Source organism: Bos javanicus, chromosome 18, assembly GCF_032452875.1.
Source record: "Bos javanicus breed banteng chromosome 18, ARS-OSU_banteng_1.0, whole genome shotgun sequence".
Lineage (NCBI taxonomy): Eukaryota > Metazoa > Chordata > Mammalia > Artiodactyla > Bovidae > Bos > Bos javanicus.
The window spans coordinates 47,046,982-47,065,541 of record NC_083885.1 but is presented as its reverse complement, the minus strand read 5'-3'; the positions used below and the strand labels follow the sequence as shown (position 1 = coordinate 47,065,541).

The window sequence follows — 18,560 nt, the reverse complement described above, 5'->3', positions numbered from 1 at the left end:
TTTTAAAAGAGTGATCATGTCAGTTTCATTCTTTAAGGTAAGAGTTTAAGTTCCCTTTTTCTGTTTTCAATGGATATCCAGTTTTTCCAGAGTCTTTTGTGAAAAGAGATCCTTTTTCTTTTTTTTTTCAGCACTCAGGGTTTATTTAGAGGCACACACTAAAGGAACATCCTATGACCACCCTTTTCATATTAGTGATAAAGGGAAATGTAGAGATAAAGCAATATATTTTCTGTTGTCAATTTGCTTTTATTTGTTTTAATGTAAATTGACGGACTCCTTCTTTCTCGTGTGTCTTCAAGTTGTGGCCCAGCCACTGACCACTCTTGAAGGCTCGACTTTTCACTTTGATATGCGACAGCCTGTGTTAGGAAACTTGGTGCATCTTGTCAAGTCCTTGGGTGTAAACTAACCTGCAGCTTCAACCAGCCTGCCACAGGTGCGCCCTGAAGGCACCTTGACTTGGGCCAAATTTTCTCATCTCCTTTTGTAATAGCAAACTATTTTCAGTAGCACGCTGCCTGCAATTTTCTAAAAACCTTTCAACCACACAGAATCTTTATGTAAGGTAAAGACAATATTTGAACAGTGAGAAAGAAGCTCATACTACAGATAAAGTAGGGAAATGGGCGTTTGGAAATATTCCCATCATTATACTAATATGATATTTTTTCTTCTGCCCAAAATGCTACGTGTCACTAATAAAAGTACTCCTATCTAGACACTTGAGAACTGGTTTTAAATCTTCCAAATGTAGATTTTCACTGGATTTTTTTTTTTTTTAATTTTACTGTGCTTTGCTTTAGTGAACTTTATAGATACATTTTTTTTTTCCTTGTTAATTTTCTGTTTAGTTGATCTATCCATAGGTGTGAGTGGGGTATTAAAGTCTCCCACTATTATTGTGTTATTGTTAATTTCTCCTTTCATACTTGTTAGCATTTGTCTTACATACTGCAGTGCTCCCATGTTGGGTGGATATATATTTATAATTGTTATATCTTCTTCTTGGATTGATCCTTTGATCATTATGTAGTGACCTTCTTTGTCTCTTTTCACAGCCTTTGTTTTAAAGTCTAATTTATCTGATACGAGTATTGTGACTCCTGCTTTCTTTTGGTCCGTATTTGCATGGAAAATCTTTTTCCAGCCCTTCACTTTCAGTCTGTATGTGTCCCCTGTTTTGAGGTGGGTCTCTTGTAGACAACATATGTAGGGGTCTTGTTTTTGTATCCATTCAGCCAGTCTTTGTCTTTTGGTTGGGGCATTCAACCCATTTACGTTTAAGGTAATTACTGTTAAGTATGATCCCGTTGCCATTTACTTTATTGTTTTGGGTTCGAGTTTATACACCATTTTTGTGTTTCCTGTCTAGAGAATATCCTTTAGTATTTGTTGGAGAGCTGGTTTGGTGGTGCAGAATTCTCTCAGCTTTTGCTTGTCTGAAAAGCTTTTGATTTCTCCTTCATACTTGAATGAGATCCTTGCTGGGTACAATAATCTGGGCTGTAGATTATTTTCTTTCATCAATTTAAGTATGTCTTGCCATTCCCTCCTGGCTTGAAGAGTTTCTATTGAAAGATCAGCTGTTATCCTTATGGGAATTCCCTTGTGTGTTATTTGTTGTTTTTCCCTTGCTGCTTTTAATATTTGTTCTTTGTGTTTGATTTTTGTTAATTTGATTAATATGTGTCTTGGGGTGTTTCTCCTTGGGTTTATCCTGTTTGGGACTCTCTGGGTTTCTTGGACTTGGGTGATTATTTCCTTCCCCATTTTAGGGAAGTTTTCAACTATTATCTCCTCAAGTATTTTCTCATGGTCTTTCTTTTTGTCTTCTTCTTCTGGAACCCCTATGATTCGAATGTTGTAGCGTTTAATATTGTCCTGGAGGTCTCTGAGATTGTCCTCATTTCTTTTAATTCGTTTTTCTTTTATCCTCTCTGATTCATTTATTTCTACCATTCTATCTTCTAATTCACTAATCCTATCTTCTGCCTCTGTTATTCTACTATTTGTTGCCTCCAGAGTGTTTTTAATTTCATTTATTGCATTATTCATTATATATTGACTCTTTTTTATTTCTTCTAGGTCCTTGTTAAACCTTTCTTGCATCTTCTCAATCCTTGTCTCCAGGCTATTTATCTGTGATTCCATTTTAATTTCAAGATTTTGGATCAATTTCACTATCATTATTTGGAATTCTTTATCAGGTAGATTCCCTATCTCTTCCTCTTTTGTTTGGTTTGGTGGGCATTTATCCTGTTCCTTTATCTGCTGGGTATTCCTCTGTCTCTTCATCTTGTTTAAATTGCTGATTTGGGGAGTCCTTTCTGTATTCTGGCAGTTTGTGGAGTTCTCTTTATTGTGGCGTTTCCTCGCTGTGTGTGGGTATGTAGAGGTGGCTTGTCAAGGTTTCCTGGTTAGGGAGGCTTGTGTCGGTGTTCTGGTGGGTGGAGCTGTATTTCTTCTCTTTGTTCAGTCGCGCTGTGGGGAGGGAGGGAGGGATGCTGCAAACAAATGACACTGGCGTGCGCTCGCAATGCCTCAGCCCACTGGGTCTGCCCCCGCTCACGGCGCGTGTAGCCTCCCTGCCCACACTGCTCAGGCTCTAGGTTGTTCCGCCGGGAACAATCCGAGGCTGGCCCTGGGTTGCATGCACCTCCCAGGTCCAAGCCGCTCAGGTTCAGGCACTCAGGTAGCCCTCAGAGGCGGAGACTCAGTTGGGCCTGCGTTTTGTGCTCTTCCCAGGTCCGAGCAGCTCAGGTGATGAGGTGTTTGGCGAGCGCCAATGCTGCGACTTATCGCCTCCCCACCACTCGGTTATCTGGGTGTAAAACCGGCGCACCTTCTCAGGCAGATGTTGACCGTCCAGACCCCCAATAAGTTTTAGTTAGCAAAGAAGCCAGTTTTATAGATAATGTCTCTCTGGGGCTGCGATTGCCCCCTTCCGGCTCTGGCTGCCTGTCACCGGAGGGGGAAGGTCTGCAGCCGGCTATCTCTGTTTAGTCCTTTGTTCCATGCGCGGGCTGGCGGTGTCTTAGGTTAGGGCTGGCTTTTCGCATGGTAGATATCCCACAGTCTGGTTTGCTAGCCCAAATTATTTCGCTCAGATAGTGCTCAGGGTATTCAGGCCAGATTCTTACTCTCAGCGATGCAGCCTGCGCCGCGCCTCCCTGCCCAGCCCCTGCTTGCTAATGGCGGATGCAGGCGTCTGCGCTGCTTCTCTGCTGGGGGAGTTACCGTAGGGCTCGCAATATGCGAGTTTTAATTGTTTATTTATTTTTTCTCCCTGTTATGTTGCCCTCTGTGCTTCCAAAGCTCGGCACGGATTCGGCAGTGAGAAGGTTTCCTGGTGTTTGGAAACTTCTCTCTTTTTAAGACTCCCTTCCCGGGACGGAACTCCATCCCTCCCTCTTTTGTCTCTTTTATTGTCTTTAATATTTTTTCCTACCTCCTTTCAAGGAGTTGGGTTGCTTTTCTGGGTGCCTGATGTCCTCTGCCGGCATTCAGAAGTTGTTTTGTGGAATTTACTCGACGTTTAAATGCTCTTTTGATGAATTTGTGGGGGAGAAAGTGTTTCCCCCGTCCTACTCCTCCGCCATCTTGGCGCCTTCCCTCCCTTTTTCTACTGAATTATATCGGAGCCTTTGTTGACAATCAGTTGATCATGTGTGTATGTGTTTTTTATAGTCTGTTTAATTCATTTGTGTATTTAAACTTTCACCAAGATAACAGTTTTATTTAGGGTATTAAGTCCTGGTATCAGGTAATGTGAACCTACCAAATTATTTTAGGTATAATAGGTATTTGACATTTTCCTATAAATTTTCAAATCAACTCATCAGTTCAGTTCAGTCACTCAGTTGTGTCTGATTCTTTGCGACCCCATGAATCGCAGCACGCCAGGCCTCCCTGTCCATCACCATCTCCTGGAATTCACTCAAACTCACGTCCATCGAGTCGGTGATGCCATCCAGCCATCTCATCCTCTGTCGTCCCCTCTTCCTCCTGCCCCCAATCCCTCCCAGCATCAGAGTCTTTTCCAATGAATCAACCCTTCACATGAGGTAGCCAAAGTACTGGAGTTTCAGCTTTAGCATCATTCCTTCCAAAGAAATCCCAGGGCCGATCTCCTTTAGAATGGACTAGTTGGATCTCCTTGCAGTCCAAGGGACTCTCAAGAGTCTTCTCCAACACCACAGTTCAAAAGCATCAATTCTTCGGCACTCAGCTTTCTTCACAGTCCAACTCTCACATCCATACATGACCACTGGAAAAACCATAGCCTTGACTAGACAGATCTTTGTTGGCAAAGTAACGTCTCTGCTTTTTAATATGATGTCTAGGTTGGTCATAACTTTTCTTCCAAGGAGTAAGTGTCTTAATTTCATGGCTGCAGTCACCATCTGCAGTGATTTTGGAGCCCAAGAAAATAAAGTCTGACACTGTTTCCATCTATTTCTCATGAAGTGATGGGACCGGATGCCATGATCTTCATTTTCTGAATGTTGAGCTTTAGGCCAACTTTTTCACTCTCCTCTTTCACTTTCGTCAAGAGGCTTTTTAGTTCCTCTTCACTTTCTGCCATAAAGGTGGTGTCATCTGCATATCTGAGGTTATTCATATTTCTCCCGGCAATCTTGATTCCAGCTTTTGTTTCTTCCAGCGTTTCTCATGATGTACCCTGCGTATGAGTTAAATAAGCAGGGTGACAATATACAGCCTTGACGTACTCCCTTTCCTACTTGGAACTAGTCTGTTATTCCATGTGCAGTTCTAACTGTTGCTTCCTGACCTGCATACAAATTTCTCAAGAGGCAGGTCAGGTGGTCTGGTATTCCCATCTCTTTCAGAATTTTCCACAGTTTATTGTGATCCACACAGTCAAAGGCTTTGGCATAGTCAATAAAGCAGAAATAGATGTTTTTCTGGAACTCTCTTGCTTTTTCCATGATCCAGCGGATGTTGGCAATTTGATCTCTGGTTCCTCTGCCTTTTCTAAAACCAGCTTGAACATCTGGAAGTTCACGGTTCACATGTTGCTGAAGCCTGGCTTGGAGAATTTTGAGCATTACTTTACTAGCATGTGAGATGAGTGCAATTGTGCGGTAGTCTGTATAAAACAATCTAATGGATTGTGATTTAGTTTTCAAAGATTTATAAGTTGGTTGGAGATAATTGTTAGGTTAACAGTAGTAAGTCTTCTGAACCATGGACCTAGTGTATTTCCATGTTTGCTTAGGTCTTTTATAATTTCTCTCAACAGTGTTTTATAGATTCCAGTGCACAGGTCTTACAAATATTTTCTTAATTTTATTTTTTAACTTCATTCTCAATTGTTTGTTGTTAGTATATAAAATAGAATTGATTTTTTTTTAATATTTTGAGATAAATATGCTGTGACCGTGATAAATTTACTTATTATTTCCTGTACTTTCTACATATCTGGTTATGTCTGTGAATGCAGTTTACCTTCGCCCTTTCCAATCTGTTTGCCTTGTATTTTTCGTTCTTTATTCATTGTCTGCAGTGTTCAATACAACTGGTGAGAGCAGCTATCCTTGTCTTGCTCCTGATCTTAGGGGAAAAACAACCTTTAACCATAAGTATGATATTATGTATAAATCTTTTGTAGTTGCATTTCATTAAGTTGAGGAGTTCTATTTCTAAAGTCGAGAGTTTTTAATACAAGTATAACAGATGTTAAATTTTGCCTAATGCTTTTTTTCATTTGAAATGACCATAGGCTTTTCCTACTATATTCTGATATAATGAGGATTATATGTATTGATTGTCAGGTATTATACCAATCTAGCATTCCAGTGATAAGCACCACTTGTTCATGTGTTATGCTTTTTATATTATCCCTTTATACAATTCACTCTTATTTTTTGGTTTTTAATTGGTATTCATCAAGGCTATTGGTCTGTAATTTTACCTTTTTCTGGTTTTGGTAACTGTATAAGATTCACCTCATAAAAGGAATAGGGAAGTAGTCCTCAGTCCTTTATTTTTAAGAAGACGTTAGTGTAGTATTATCATTAACTCTTAAATGTTTCACAGGACTTACCTTGAAGTCTTCTGGACCTGGAAAAATCTTTGTGGGAACTTCTTGAATTGCAAACTCAGTATCTTTAATAGTTAAGGGTTTTCAGTTTTTTTTTCCTTTGGTATCATATTTTTAAGTGAAAATATTTGTCCATTTCATCTACACTGTCTAATTTGTTGCCTTTAATTTGTTTATGCTGTAATCTCTTTGTTGTGTTTAATATCTGCTGGATCTGATAGTGGCCATATGTGGCATCCTTCTTTACTTCTTAAATGTCTAACTAGTGTTTTACCTTTTTTTGTGAGGGGCGGGGGGGGGGGGATGTGCTTGATGCTGTTTCAGGTCTTTATTGCTGCATGGGCTTCTCTATTAATAGTTGTGACACAGCAACTTAGTTGCCCCATGGCATGCAGGATCTTAGTTCCCTGACCAGGGATGGAACCCATGTTCCCTGGATTGGAAGGTGGATTCTTAACCACTGGACCACCAGGGAAGTCCCTAGAGGTTTTACATTTTAATGATACTTTGAAGTATCTGGCTTTTCGTTTCACTGATTTTTTTCCCCCCCTGTTGCTTGCTTATTTCTTATTTTACTGATTTTTCCTTTTTTCCAAACTATTTCCTTTACTTGCTTTGAGTTTAGCATATTCTTTTTTAAAGCTACTTAAGATAAAAGTTTAAATTATTGATATTAAATCTTTCTTGTTTCCTAATATAAAGTGAAAGTGAAGTTGCTCAGCCGTGTCCAACTCTGTGCAATCCCATAGATGGCCTCCCACCAGGCTCCCCCATCCCTGGGATTCTCCAGGCAAGAACACTGGAGTGGGTTGCCATTTCCTTCTCCAATGCATGAAAGTGAAAAGTGAAAAGTGAAAGTGAAGTTGCGTAGTCGTGTCCGACTCTTTGAGACCCCATGGACTGCAGCCCACCAGGCTCCTCCGTCCATGGGATTTTCCAGGCAAGAGTACTGGAGTGGGATGCCATTGCCTTCTCCAGGGGATCCTCCCGTCTCAGGGATCAAACCCAGGTCTCCCGCATTGTAGGCAGACGCTTTGCCGTCTGAGCCACCAGGAAATATATTATGAGTCCTGCTTTTTTATACATTTTTTATAATCTCAGTCTTGGGACTCCCCTGGCAGTCCAGTGGTTAAGATTCCATGCTTCCAATGCAGGGGGCAGGCATTCAGTCCCTCGTTAGGGAACTAAGATCCCACAAGCCACGTGGGAGTGTTTAGTTCTAAAGTTGGAGTCAGGGCTGCTATTTTGCTCTTTGTTTTCTGATTACCTGACCTGTTTTATTTTAAATCTTTTAAATATACTTTATATTTTAGTGCAATTTTACATTCAGAGAAAAATTAAGTAGAAAGTACAGTGAGTTTCCATTTATTTCCTACCCTGACAAATGCATAGGCTTCCCTAATATTAGTATCTTGTACCAGAGTGGTATGTTGTTAAAATCAGCGACCTACACTGATATATCATTGTCATCCAAAGTTCATAGTTTATATTAGGGTTCATTTTTGGTGATGTTTATTCTATAGATTTTGACAAATATATAGTGTTATGTATCTGCCATTATAATATTATACAGACTAATTTCACTGCTCTAAAAATCCTCTGTCCTCTGCCTACTCATCCCTCCCTCTCCTCTATAATCTGTAATAGTGGCAACCACTGATCTTTTTATCTTTTCTCTATAGCCTTTTCAGATTGGGCTTAACACATTTAAGATTCCTCCTAACCTGATTTTATGCATCTGTTCCTACATTTTGTTTTACTTTGTGTCAGTCAGTACTGACACAATAATGAATTTTCATTATTCATTTTCATTTCTCTGTTGCATCTGTAGTTACATCATCTTGCATTGTTTTTTGTGGTTTCTTTAAGGATTATAGTATGCAGCTTCTATAGTATAGTATCTTTAACTTATCATGATTTATTAGAGATAATGCTGAATTACTTAAGGTAAAATAAATCAGCTTGCAACATTGTATTTTCATTTACTGACTTCCATGGTTTGCTTTTTGGTTCTCCATGTATTTGATATTTCTGTTTGTAATTAATGGTGTTAAAATGCTTGCTTTAAACCAAGAGTCTACAGCCCTTAGGTTATATCCAGTCTGCTACATGTTTTTGTACAGATTGTGAGTTAACAATAGTTCTTCTATTTTAAATGTTGGAAAAAATACAAAATCAAAATATTTCTGACCTATTTAAGTTTTTGAAATTTAAATCTCAGTGTCCAAACATGAAGTCTTATTGAAACACAACATTGCTCATTCATTTTATAAATTCTCCATGATTGTTTTCATGCTAAAACAGCAGAAAAATGTTCACCAATTGCTGCTAAAAACTTTAAAAAAAAAGGAAGGAAATGAATATAGTCTTTTTAATAAAACTTTTCTCCAATTCTTCATTCTTTCCTAAAGACCTTGTTTATCATCTGGTGTCATTTTTACCTTCAGCCTGAAGACCTTTTTTTTTTTTTTTTTTTTTTTTACCATTTTTGGTACAGTTTTGCTAGTGATGAATTCTTTCAGACTTTATCTGCTCATATAGTTTTATGTTGCCTTTGTTTTTAATAGGTAATGTTGCTGAGTACAGAATTCTTGGTTGATGTTCTCTTAGGCTTTTAGCAGTTTGATTAGGATTTTCTGAGTGTAGTTTTCTTTTGTTTTTATTCTTTTGGGGGTTCATTAAGCTTTTTTAATGTATAAGTCAAGTTTTTGCTTATTTTGAATATGTTATGCCATTATTTCCTTAAAATTTTTTCAGATCTTTTTTTTTCCTCTTTCTCTGGGACTCCAATTATATCTGTCTTGCATTACTTTGAAATTGACCCCAAAATCTCTGTGAATCCGTTATTCATTTTTTTCTTTTTCATTTCCTTTCTATTCAGATGGCGTAATTTCTGTTGATCAAAATAGTCATACTTTATTTTATTTGCTTTTTTAAATTTCACTTTGCAGATATTTCATTTTTACAAATTGAAGGATTTTAGCAATCCTGAGTTGAGCAAGTCTGTAGGTGTCATTTTTCCAGCAGTATTTAGTATTTGCTCATGTCTCTGTCAAGATGGCTATTCCTGAAATATTTCACTTTATCATTATTATTGTATTTGTTATCATCTGTAGTCAGTGATCTTTGATGTTACTATTACAAAAAGATTACAACTCACAGAAAGCTCTAGTGATGATCAACACATTTTATCTAAGTATTTTTTAATTCAGACAGGCATATACATTGTTTTTTAGACATAATGCCATTGCACACTTAATAGACTACAATATAATGTACATGTAACTTTTATATGCAGTGCATAATCAAAAGAATTTTTGTGACTGGCTTTATTGCAATGATTATTGTAGTGGTCTAGAACTGAAACTGTGATGTCTCCAAAGTATGTCTGCATTTACAAGGTTAATGTTTGTTCCTTTTCCTATGCTATTGAGCCTATATAGTGAAATTTTCATTTCATTTATTATACTTGGTAGGTCTAGAATTTTCAGTTCATGTTTTTTTTATCAGTTTATGTTTCAAGATTCCATGCCAGATTTTTCATTACTTCTTTGGAGAAGGAAATGGCAACCCACTCCAGTGTTCTTGCATGGAGAATCCCAGGGACCGGGGGAGCCTGGTAGGCTACCGTCTCTGGGGTTGCACAGAGTTGGACACAACTGAAGTGACTTAGCAATTAGCAGTTGGACACATTTAGAACAGCTGTTTTGAAGCCTTTTTTTTTTTTTTTTTTTGCAAAATCCAACATCTAGGCCCACTAGGAATTAGTTTCCATGAACTATTTTTTTCTGAATATGGGTTATATTCCCCCTCTTATTTTTCTGTTTACATATCTGGTAGTTTTTGCTAGAAACCAGGATCTTTTGAATAATGTGTTGTAGTAATCCAAATTCTGTATGTCTTGTTTTTTGAGGATTTTTGTTTATTTTTCTTCTAGTAGACAATTAACTTGCTTGGAATCAAGCTTCAAACCCTGCCCTCCCTGTCCTCTTACCTCCACCCCAAGTGTGGAGCAGCTGATAATTAGGTCTCTTCAGCTTCCTCCTGCTGCTTTTTTCACTCTGGTCCTGTGATGGGTGATGTTCATGTACTTTTAGTTCTCAAAGAATTGGTATATATTAATGTTTAGATTTGAGGGCTTACTTTCTGTGGTACTCTTTCTTCTAGTGTTTCACCCTTTTATAATTCCTGCTGCTTTGTTAGCCCCAACTTTCTGACACCTCAGACCACTAAGGCTGTAGGTTCTGCTTAACTTATAAGCAGGTTGTGTAATGCTGTTAATCAAAAATGTAGAAATCTCAGAATCTCAGTACACTTCTGGTTTTCAAAACTCTTTTCTCGTGTCTGTTTGCTTTTTCCTAAGTCTCCTTTGATCTCTCTTAACAATTGCTTAGTTTGACTATCAAACTAGAGTTCTGGCAAAATTTATACTCAGATTTGGAGTCTCATTCTTCCTGTAGTTTTCTCACTTCTAGATAAATGTCGCTAAATCTTCAGCTCACCTAGTAGTCCTCAATTCTGTCCTCTGTCACCTTTGAGGAAGTAAACTGGTTTTCTGCCTGCAGAGCTGTGGACTTTGGGGTGGATACCTTCATGCAAAATAGCCACAAACTTAAGAATTCTTACTCATTGTTATTGTTTAAGAATAAACTCTTCTCCAATTTTTGCTTACTTTGGTGTCCTTCCAGTACCTTCTATTACTTATTTATTATGTATTGTGTACAGATTTTAAAATTATCATCTGAGGGATTGTTTTCTTGACCAGTTCGCTCTATTATTGCTGGATATGTCACATTCATGCATTTTTTAGAATTTATTTTTAATCAAAGGATAATTGCTTTACAATAATGTGTTGGTTTATACTATACATCAACATGAATCAGCCATAGGTATACATATGTCCTCTCCCTCTTGAACCTCCCTCCCACCTCACATCCATTCCACCCCTCTAGGTTGTCGCAGAGCCCCAGTTGGAGTTCCTGAGTCATACAACAAATTCTCATTGGCTATCTATTTTACTTATGGTAGTATGTAAATACTACATACATGCCCATGCATTTTAAAACCATATTCTTCCTGCATAGCACATTAATCTTAAAGGAGAAAAAAAATTACCTCATTGGTGAAGCCTGAAAAATTGTTCTGCCCTTGTAATACACTGTAACATACTTCTGTTGTAGTACCCTTACCACCAGTCTTGTAGATTTGCGTTGACACATACTTTCTTAAAAGTATGTGTTTAAAAAAAAAAAAAAGTATGTGTTGCATGCTTTGCAGCTGTAACTTCTTGTGAGCAGAGACTGTGTTTTGTATATCTTGGCACCCCAGTAAACTAACGCAATTTGGGATTACAAAGTGACTTCACAATACATTTTTAGAATACGTTATTAAGTAAATTTGGTGGCAAGTATTTCTACTTTGATTTTTTGTTGTTGTTGCTTCCCTTACAATCTAAATCACAAAACAAGAAAAATGGTAGGCTTTCTTTACAAGTTTCATATGAATGCCAGAAAGGAGCAGGATCAAAACTAGTCCCCAAGGACTTCCCTGGCAGTCCAGTGGTTAAGACTCTGTGCTTTCACTGCAGGGAGCACCAGTTCAGTCCCTGGGTGGGGACCTGAGATCCCACATGCTATATAGGACAGCCAAAAGATAAAGTAAGTTATAAAATAAAAATCTAGTCCCCTATTTCTGTTCAATTTTCTGATCACAGTTCCAAACCATTATAGGGATCAGTGTCATTCAAAGATGTGACTGTGGACTTCAGTCAGGAGGAGTGGCAGCACCTGGATCCTGCTCAGAAGACACTCTACATGGATGTAATGTTGGAAAACTATTGCCATCTCATTTCTGTAGGTAAGAAGAATTCTTTGAAACTTTCAGTAGCATGCATTTCCTTTGAGAGTGCCTAAAATACATGTGATCTTGGATTTCAGGGATGAATTCTTTTTGGTTGACACAAAGGATAATTGTGTCTTCACTTGCTTAGTACAAGGTGTTAAGTTTACTCTTACACGAAGGAGTATCTTACTTTGCAGAATGGAAATTCAACTTATTGATTTTTCAAATGTATTAACATCTAAGCAACTTAATCCAAATCTTCCCTTAATCAGGGTGTCACATGACCAAGCCTGATGTGATCCTCAAATTGGAACGAGGAGAAGAACCATGGACATCATTTAAAGGTCATACCTGCTTAGGTGAGTTTCTGGCTCTCAGGCAGATGAGATCTAGTGAAAAATAAATTTAAAGTGGTTGTGTGGTGGGCAACACCTTTGAAATGTTTTGGTAGTGTCCTTTTAAAGGGTCCTAACCTTTGAAATGACCATTGTGCCTGCAAAAATCTCAAATTACACTTTCAAATACCACTCACCCTATATAATAGATTTTCCTAATTTGCTTGCCACTCTTACTTGCCTAATTGATTGCCTAACTGCCACTCTTAATCAAAATGTACTGTAAGCCTTCCTTCTTTTAGATCTTTTCATCCATTTCTGTCCTTTTCTAGCTTTCTCAGTCCCTTATCATCTAGCCATTGTATAGGTTTCTTTTAGGCATTCTTATCTATCTTTAAGAAAGAAAAAATTCTTTGTTAATATTTCTCAGGTGCTTTCTGGTTTATCTCCATATCTTTAGTATCATTTCAGATTTGTTTGCTATGCTAACTCTGAGTTCCCATTCTCACCACAAGTCTAGCTGTTAATTTAAAAATTCTCTTGCCTTGACCGAGACAGATAATTCCATAGTTACTATTTTTTTACAGTAAGTTTTCATGGTTCATTGTATATCGATGATCATCTTACCTGAAACCGTCCCTTGCTTTGGGTAGAACATTGACTTGTTCTTACCCTGATTCTCTCAGTGATTATTTCCAGCTTGGTCTGTTCTCTTTACACTCTGGCCACATTGCCTTGAACAGTGCCTTATACATAATAGTCACACAAATCTTTTTTTTTTTTTAATGTATATTATTTCTCTAGACTCTCAGTCTTTTTTCTCTAATTTGTCATCAAGAGATCTACCTTTTAATTATAGTAGTATCATCCATTCTGAGAACTTAAACTCTTTGTTTTCTATAGATACCTCTAGCATTGACATTCCTGGCACATTTCTCCCACCTTCACTCTAGTCCTTCATAAGTCCTGCACTCTGACGTCTTACTTATTCCAACTTTCCTAGCTCTTAAATTCTTTCCCACTAACTATTTCCAGATTATTTTGTTCCTGCTGTGATACCAGCTTGATTGTCTCTGTCATAATCTTTTGGGAACCTCTTCACAGTTTGTGCTTATAAGCCTGTGAAATATATTTACATCCTCCTATATTTTATTTTTCGCTGTAGTTTTCTCACTTCTACATAAATATCATACAAATTGACAGCTACCGTATTTCATGTCTTGAAATTGTAATTACAGTTTGGCTTTGCTATAATTTTTGTCCTAATTTTTTCCACTTATATTGTTACTTTCCTGACAAGATACTTGTTCTCTACTTCTTTTTGTTAATTATATGAAACTGAAATTCTCCTTTATACAAGGAGTACCATAGTAAGCTGTCATGTGGTCTTTTCAAGTGTTTCTCTTTTGTGGAAACTCTTGCTAATTTCCACTTGATCTAGTCTCCTAAATGTCCTCTATACATGTAAGGGTTATCATGTCTGTACTTTTCACTGTGTTCACCCTTCCATATAATGTGTATCTTTGAAGTCATGACTTCTTATCCTTGCTCTTCCTTGACTACTCCCCAGCATATCCACCTCTCCTTTTTCTTCATTCCCATGTTGCTTATAACTGTGACACATACAACTCTTAAAGATTATATAATTTGATACTTGACTGTACATGGTTTATACTTAAGGATTCATTCTTTCAAAGATAATATCCTTTGTACTTTCTTTGGTGTAGTATATATGTTAAGTAGTCAGTTGCTTTTTTTCTGTTTGTGGAACTGTATACGGGAGATCTCTTTGTCCTCCATTCACAAAGCATGTACTGATAAGTCCTTTCAGAAGTATTTGCTCAGGTCATGGCTCTGTACATCTGATTGAAGTGGTGGATTCTAACAGACACTACCTATCTATGATCTGCAGTGTTAATGTAAACTCAGAAGAATACAAAGAAAATAACCAATAAAGAATTTCAATAAAGAGTTATGAGAAAAGATTATTGTCAAAGTTTGCATTTTTAATGAAATATTTATGATACAATGTAAGCTTGTAAAAAGATTTGTTAGAATTATTTTTATAAACTATAATTGTTTTCAAGTTATAAAGAAACAGTCCTTAAATTGATGGTGGGGCATATGTGAAGAGTTTTGATATCATGGAGTGGTAGCATTTTCTTGAAGATTCTCTAAATATGATTAGAAATAAGACTAGGAAAAAAGTCAGCTGATTAAAAGAATGTAAGTAAAGCATGTGATTAGGAATAAGTGAGGTATATATACAGCAATAAATATGAGGCTTTACTTGTTATGGGTGAGATTTTTCAGATATGTGGACAACCCTGAAAACTTGTTTGAATATATAAAGTGAGTTTAAGTGATGTAAAGTTTTGTTTACAGGAGAAATTCCTTCTATGTTAGTACTGGAGGCAATGAACTCAGGAAGAAACAGACTTTTGAGCCTAGATTTAACATTGTTGCATTAGATATGGATGATCTCAAATATAACTATAAATTTATAAGAGAAATAAAGGCTAAGGTTAATGAGTGATCTAGAACCACAGGGAGCAATCTTTCTGGTCCACATATGGAAAACTGGAGTTAAGAATGTTACTGTATCGGAGAAAGACTTGATTCTTTCTTTAAACCTCAATAATTAAGTTAGCAATTGAAAAGAATAGTTATAATTAATTGTCATGAGTGTTTTCTTATTGAGCAATTTTGAAAGAAAAATAGCAATCTGAATACACCAGTAAACAAAACACTAGTTTGTTTCAAAGTTCCTGTTGGGGGACTTCCCTGGTGATTCAGTGGTTAAGACTCTGGGCTTCCACTGTAGAGGGTATGAGTTCAATCTCTGGTCAGGGAACTAAGATCCTGCATGCTGCACAATTTGGCGAAAAACACCCCATTTGTTTTTAATAAAAATAAAGTTCCTGCTGGGAGTGTTTTCTTTGTACTTACCTCACAAGAAAAAATGACTCCCAGTTATATGGAGGATTAGAGTGTAGACTATAGGATTTTTTTTTTTCTAAATGCTAGGAAAATAATCAATGCTTGGAAAGATTTATCGATGGCTGTGTGGAAGAGGGGTGGTGGGACAACTGGACGTATTTTACCTGACAATCTAGGGATGAACATTTAAAAGCTCTAATCTGTGTCCTCCAAACACTTACCTCTAAAATTTTCCCTGAACTAGCTTTTCCACTAATTTGTCTTGTTCATCCTACTTAAATCTTAATGCCATAGGTTCAGTTCATTGCCTCTGAATCCACCTATCCAAGCATGAATTCCTCTTCCACTATTCTTGTGTCTCTTCTCTTTACTGCTTCTTGTCTTTGTTTTACTTTCTGTATGAAGTTCTGGTACAAAGTGCAAATGTTACTAGCATTCATTACTTAATATTTCACCTTTTTCCACACTGAGGCAGAGTGTTTAATTTAGGTTCCATGTCTTTTCCCAGGCAAGGAATAGTTTGTCCTTGATCTTTTTTGGCCTCATATATATATACAATTCCTTTTCATAGAAAATATGTAAGATTTACAAGTTGTTATTAATTATATTCTTTTCTAGAAGAAAACTGGAAAGCTGAAGACTTTTTATTGAAATTCAAGGAACAGCAAGATAAATATTCTAGATCAGTTATATTAATCAACCACAAAAAGCTGGTTAACGAGAATGGTAGTACATGTGAAAAGACACTTACTTTGAGTAAAAACCCTATTAATTCAAAAAAGCTACCTCCTGAATATGACACTCGTGAAAAGATTTTAAAAAATGTTTCAGAATTAATCATCAGTAATCTAAGTCCTACAAGAAGGAGACTTAGTGAGTGTAATGGGTATGGGAAATCACTCCACAATACTAAACCAGAGACAGCTCACTCTGGAGTCAAATCTCATAATCAATGTGGGAGGACCATCAGTCATAATGAAACGATCACACAATATCATAAGATGGAAACTCCAGCACAGTCATTTGAATATAATGACTGTGAGAAAGCCTTTTTAAAAAGAGGAGGCCCAGTTACACATAGTAGAACTTATAGAAGGGGAAACACATCTGATTATAATAAAAGAAGAAGAACAACCAATATTGAAAAAAAGCATACATGCACTGAATGTGGGAAGTCCTTTTGCAGGAAATCAGTATTGATTCTGCATCAGGGAATTCACACAGAAGAAAAACCCTATCAATGTCATCAGTGTGGAAATTCATTTAGGAGGAAATCCTATCTCATTGATCATCAGAGAACTCACACGGGAGAGAAACCCTTTGTTTGTAATGAATGTGGTAAGTCTTTCCGCCTAAAGACAGCCCTCACTGATCATCAGCGAACACATACAGGGGAGAAATCATATGAATGTCCACAATGTAGGAATGCCTTTAGATTGAAATCACACCTCATTCGTCATCAGAGAACTCACACAGGAGAGAAACCATATGAGTGTAGTGACTGTGGAAAGTCTTTCCGCCAGAAGACAACACTCTCCCTACATCAGAGAATTCATACAGGAGAAAAACCCTATATTTGTAAAGAATGTGGAAAGTCCTTTCATCAGAAGGCAAACCTTACTGTACATCAAAGAACTCATACAGGGGAAAAACCCTATATTTGTAATGAATGTGGGAAATCCTTCTCCCAGAAGACAACCCTTGCTCTTCATGAGAAGACTCATAATGAAGAGAAACCTTATATTTGTAATGAATGTGGAAAATCCTTCCGCCAGAAGACAACCCTCGTGGCACATCAGAGAACACATACAGGGGAAAAATCCTATGAATGTCCTCACTGTGGGAAGGCTTTTAGAATGAAGTCATACCTCATTGATCATCACAGAACTCACACAGGAGAGAAACCATATGAATGTAATGAATGTGGAAAATCCTTCAGTCAGAAGACAAATCTCAATTTACATCAGAGAATCCATACAGGAGAGAAACCTTATATTTGTAATGAATGTGGGAAGTCTTTTCGCCAGAAAGCAACCCTCACTGTACATCAGAAAATACATACAGGGCAGAAATCCTATGAATGCCCTCAGTGTGGGAAAGCCTTTAGCAGGAAATCATATCTCATTCATCATCAAAGAACTCATACAGGAGAGAAACCATACAAGTGTAGTGAATGTGGGAAGTGCTTCCGACAGAAGACAAATCTCATTGTACATCAGAGAACTCACACAGGGGAGAAACCTTATATTTGTAATGAATGTGGTAAGTCCTTCAGTTATAAGAGAAATCTTATTGTCCATCAGAGAACTCACAAGGGAGAAAACATGGAAATGCAGTAATAAATGATGTGATTTCTTTGTGAAGCCTTTCTAAGTTATTGTAAAACTTTGTTTTTTTAAAGCATGCTTAAACATATATATGAGGTAATTTTAATCACAAATGTAATAATAATTATTAATTTAATGTACTGTACCACATAAATATTTATCTATGTTTACTAGCATATGAAATGGGTGTGCTCATTGATATTGAACTTTTTATCAGCAGTGAAGCTAATTTTCTAAGTTTTTGAGTTCTGACTCAGTTTATTTTTTTAAGTGCTTATATAGTACATGCAGAGGCAAGATACAAAATGGTTATAAGCATCACCCTCCATAAGAGGAAGAAAATATGAAATAAACTTCTTATTGCACTCTTCAGAATAAAATGTAGTTGTTACTACCCCCAAAGTTGACCACTTCCCTGTTTTTAACATGAAATAGTTTTCTTACTTATTCAAACTATATATGTATTTTGTTATTCATTATAAATTCTTCTGTGTGGTTTCACTCAACGTTTTAAAGATTCATACATTATTGCATGTGGCAGTAGTGTATTCATTTACATTCTGTATACTATTCCATTTTAAGAATATACTGCTATTTATCAATCCTCTTGATGGGTATTTGTATTTTTTTATAATTTTGTGTTGTAATAAAAATGTGGCTGTAAATATTCTTGTATATGTCTGTCTGTGGGGGTGTGTGTGTGTGTATGCTTGTATTTCTGTTGATTTTATACAAAGACTGAAATTATTTAATCCCAGGGTATGTATAAAGGGTTTTCAGTTATGGTTGATACTGCCAGAGATCTCTCAAACTTTTCTCAACATGGGATGATTCACTTTGGAGAGTATTGCGATATACACAGTATATGTAATTCACAGTATACTTTGAGTTACATTTTAGTGCTTCATGTTATATTTAGAAATCTTACCACAATGTATGTCTTTTTAGCCTCCCCTCTTTATATTATGATTATTATATTTATTATATCTACATACATTGCAAGCCTTATGAGACAGTGTTATACTCCTTGCTTTTTAGCACAGTAAATAT

The 18,560-nt window shown here is 36.8% G+C and overlaps 1 protein-coding gene across 5 annotated transcripts in view; it reads left to right on the top strand.

Annotated features, from left to right (window-relative positions):
* ZNF567 (zinc finger protein 567) overlaps positions 1-18,175 on the top strand; it is a 29,943-nt gene extending 11,768 nt beyond the window's left edge. For all 5 annotated transcript variants that reach the window (XM_061385958.1, XM_061385961.1, XM_061385959.1 and 2 more), the window contains 3 exons: positions 11,797-11,923; positions 12,181-12,267; positions 15,802-18,175. In XM_061385958.1, coding sequence (XP_061241942.1) covers positions 11,797-11,923; positions 12,181-12,267; positions 15,802-17,522 — 1,935 coding nt within the window. In that variant the 3' untranslated portion in view covers positions 17,523-18,175. The remainder of the gene's footprint in view (positions 1-11,796; positions 11,924-12,180; positions 12,268-15,801) is intronic.
* The last annotated feature ends 385 nt before the right edge of the window (positions 18,176-18,560 follow it).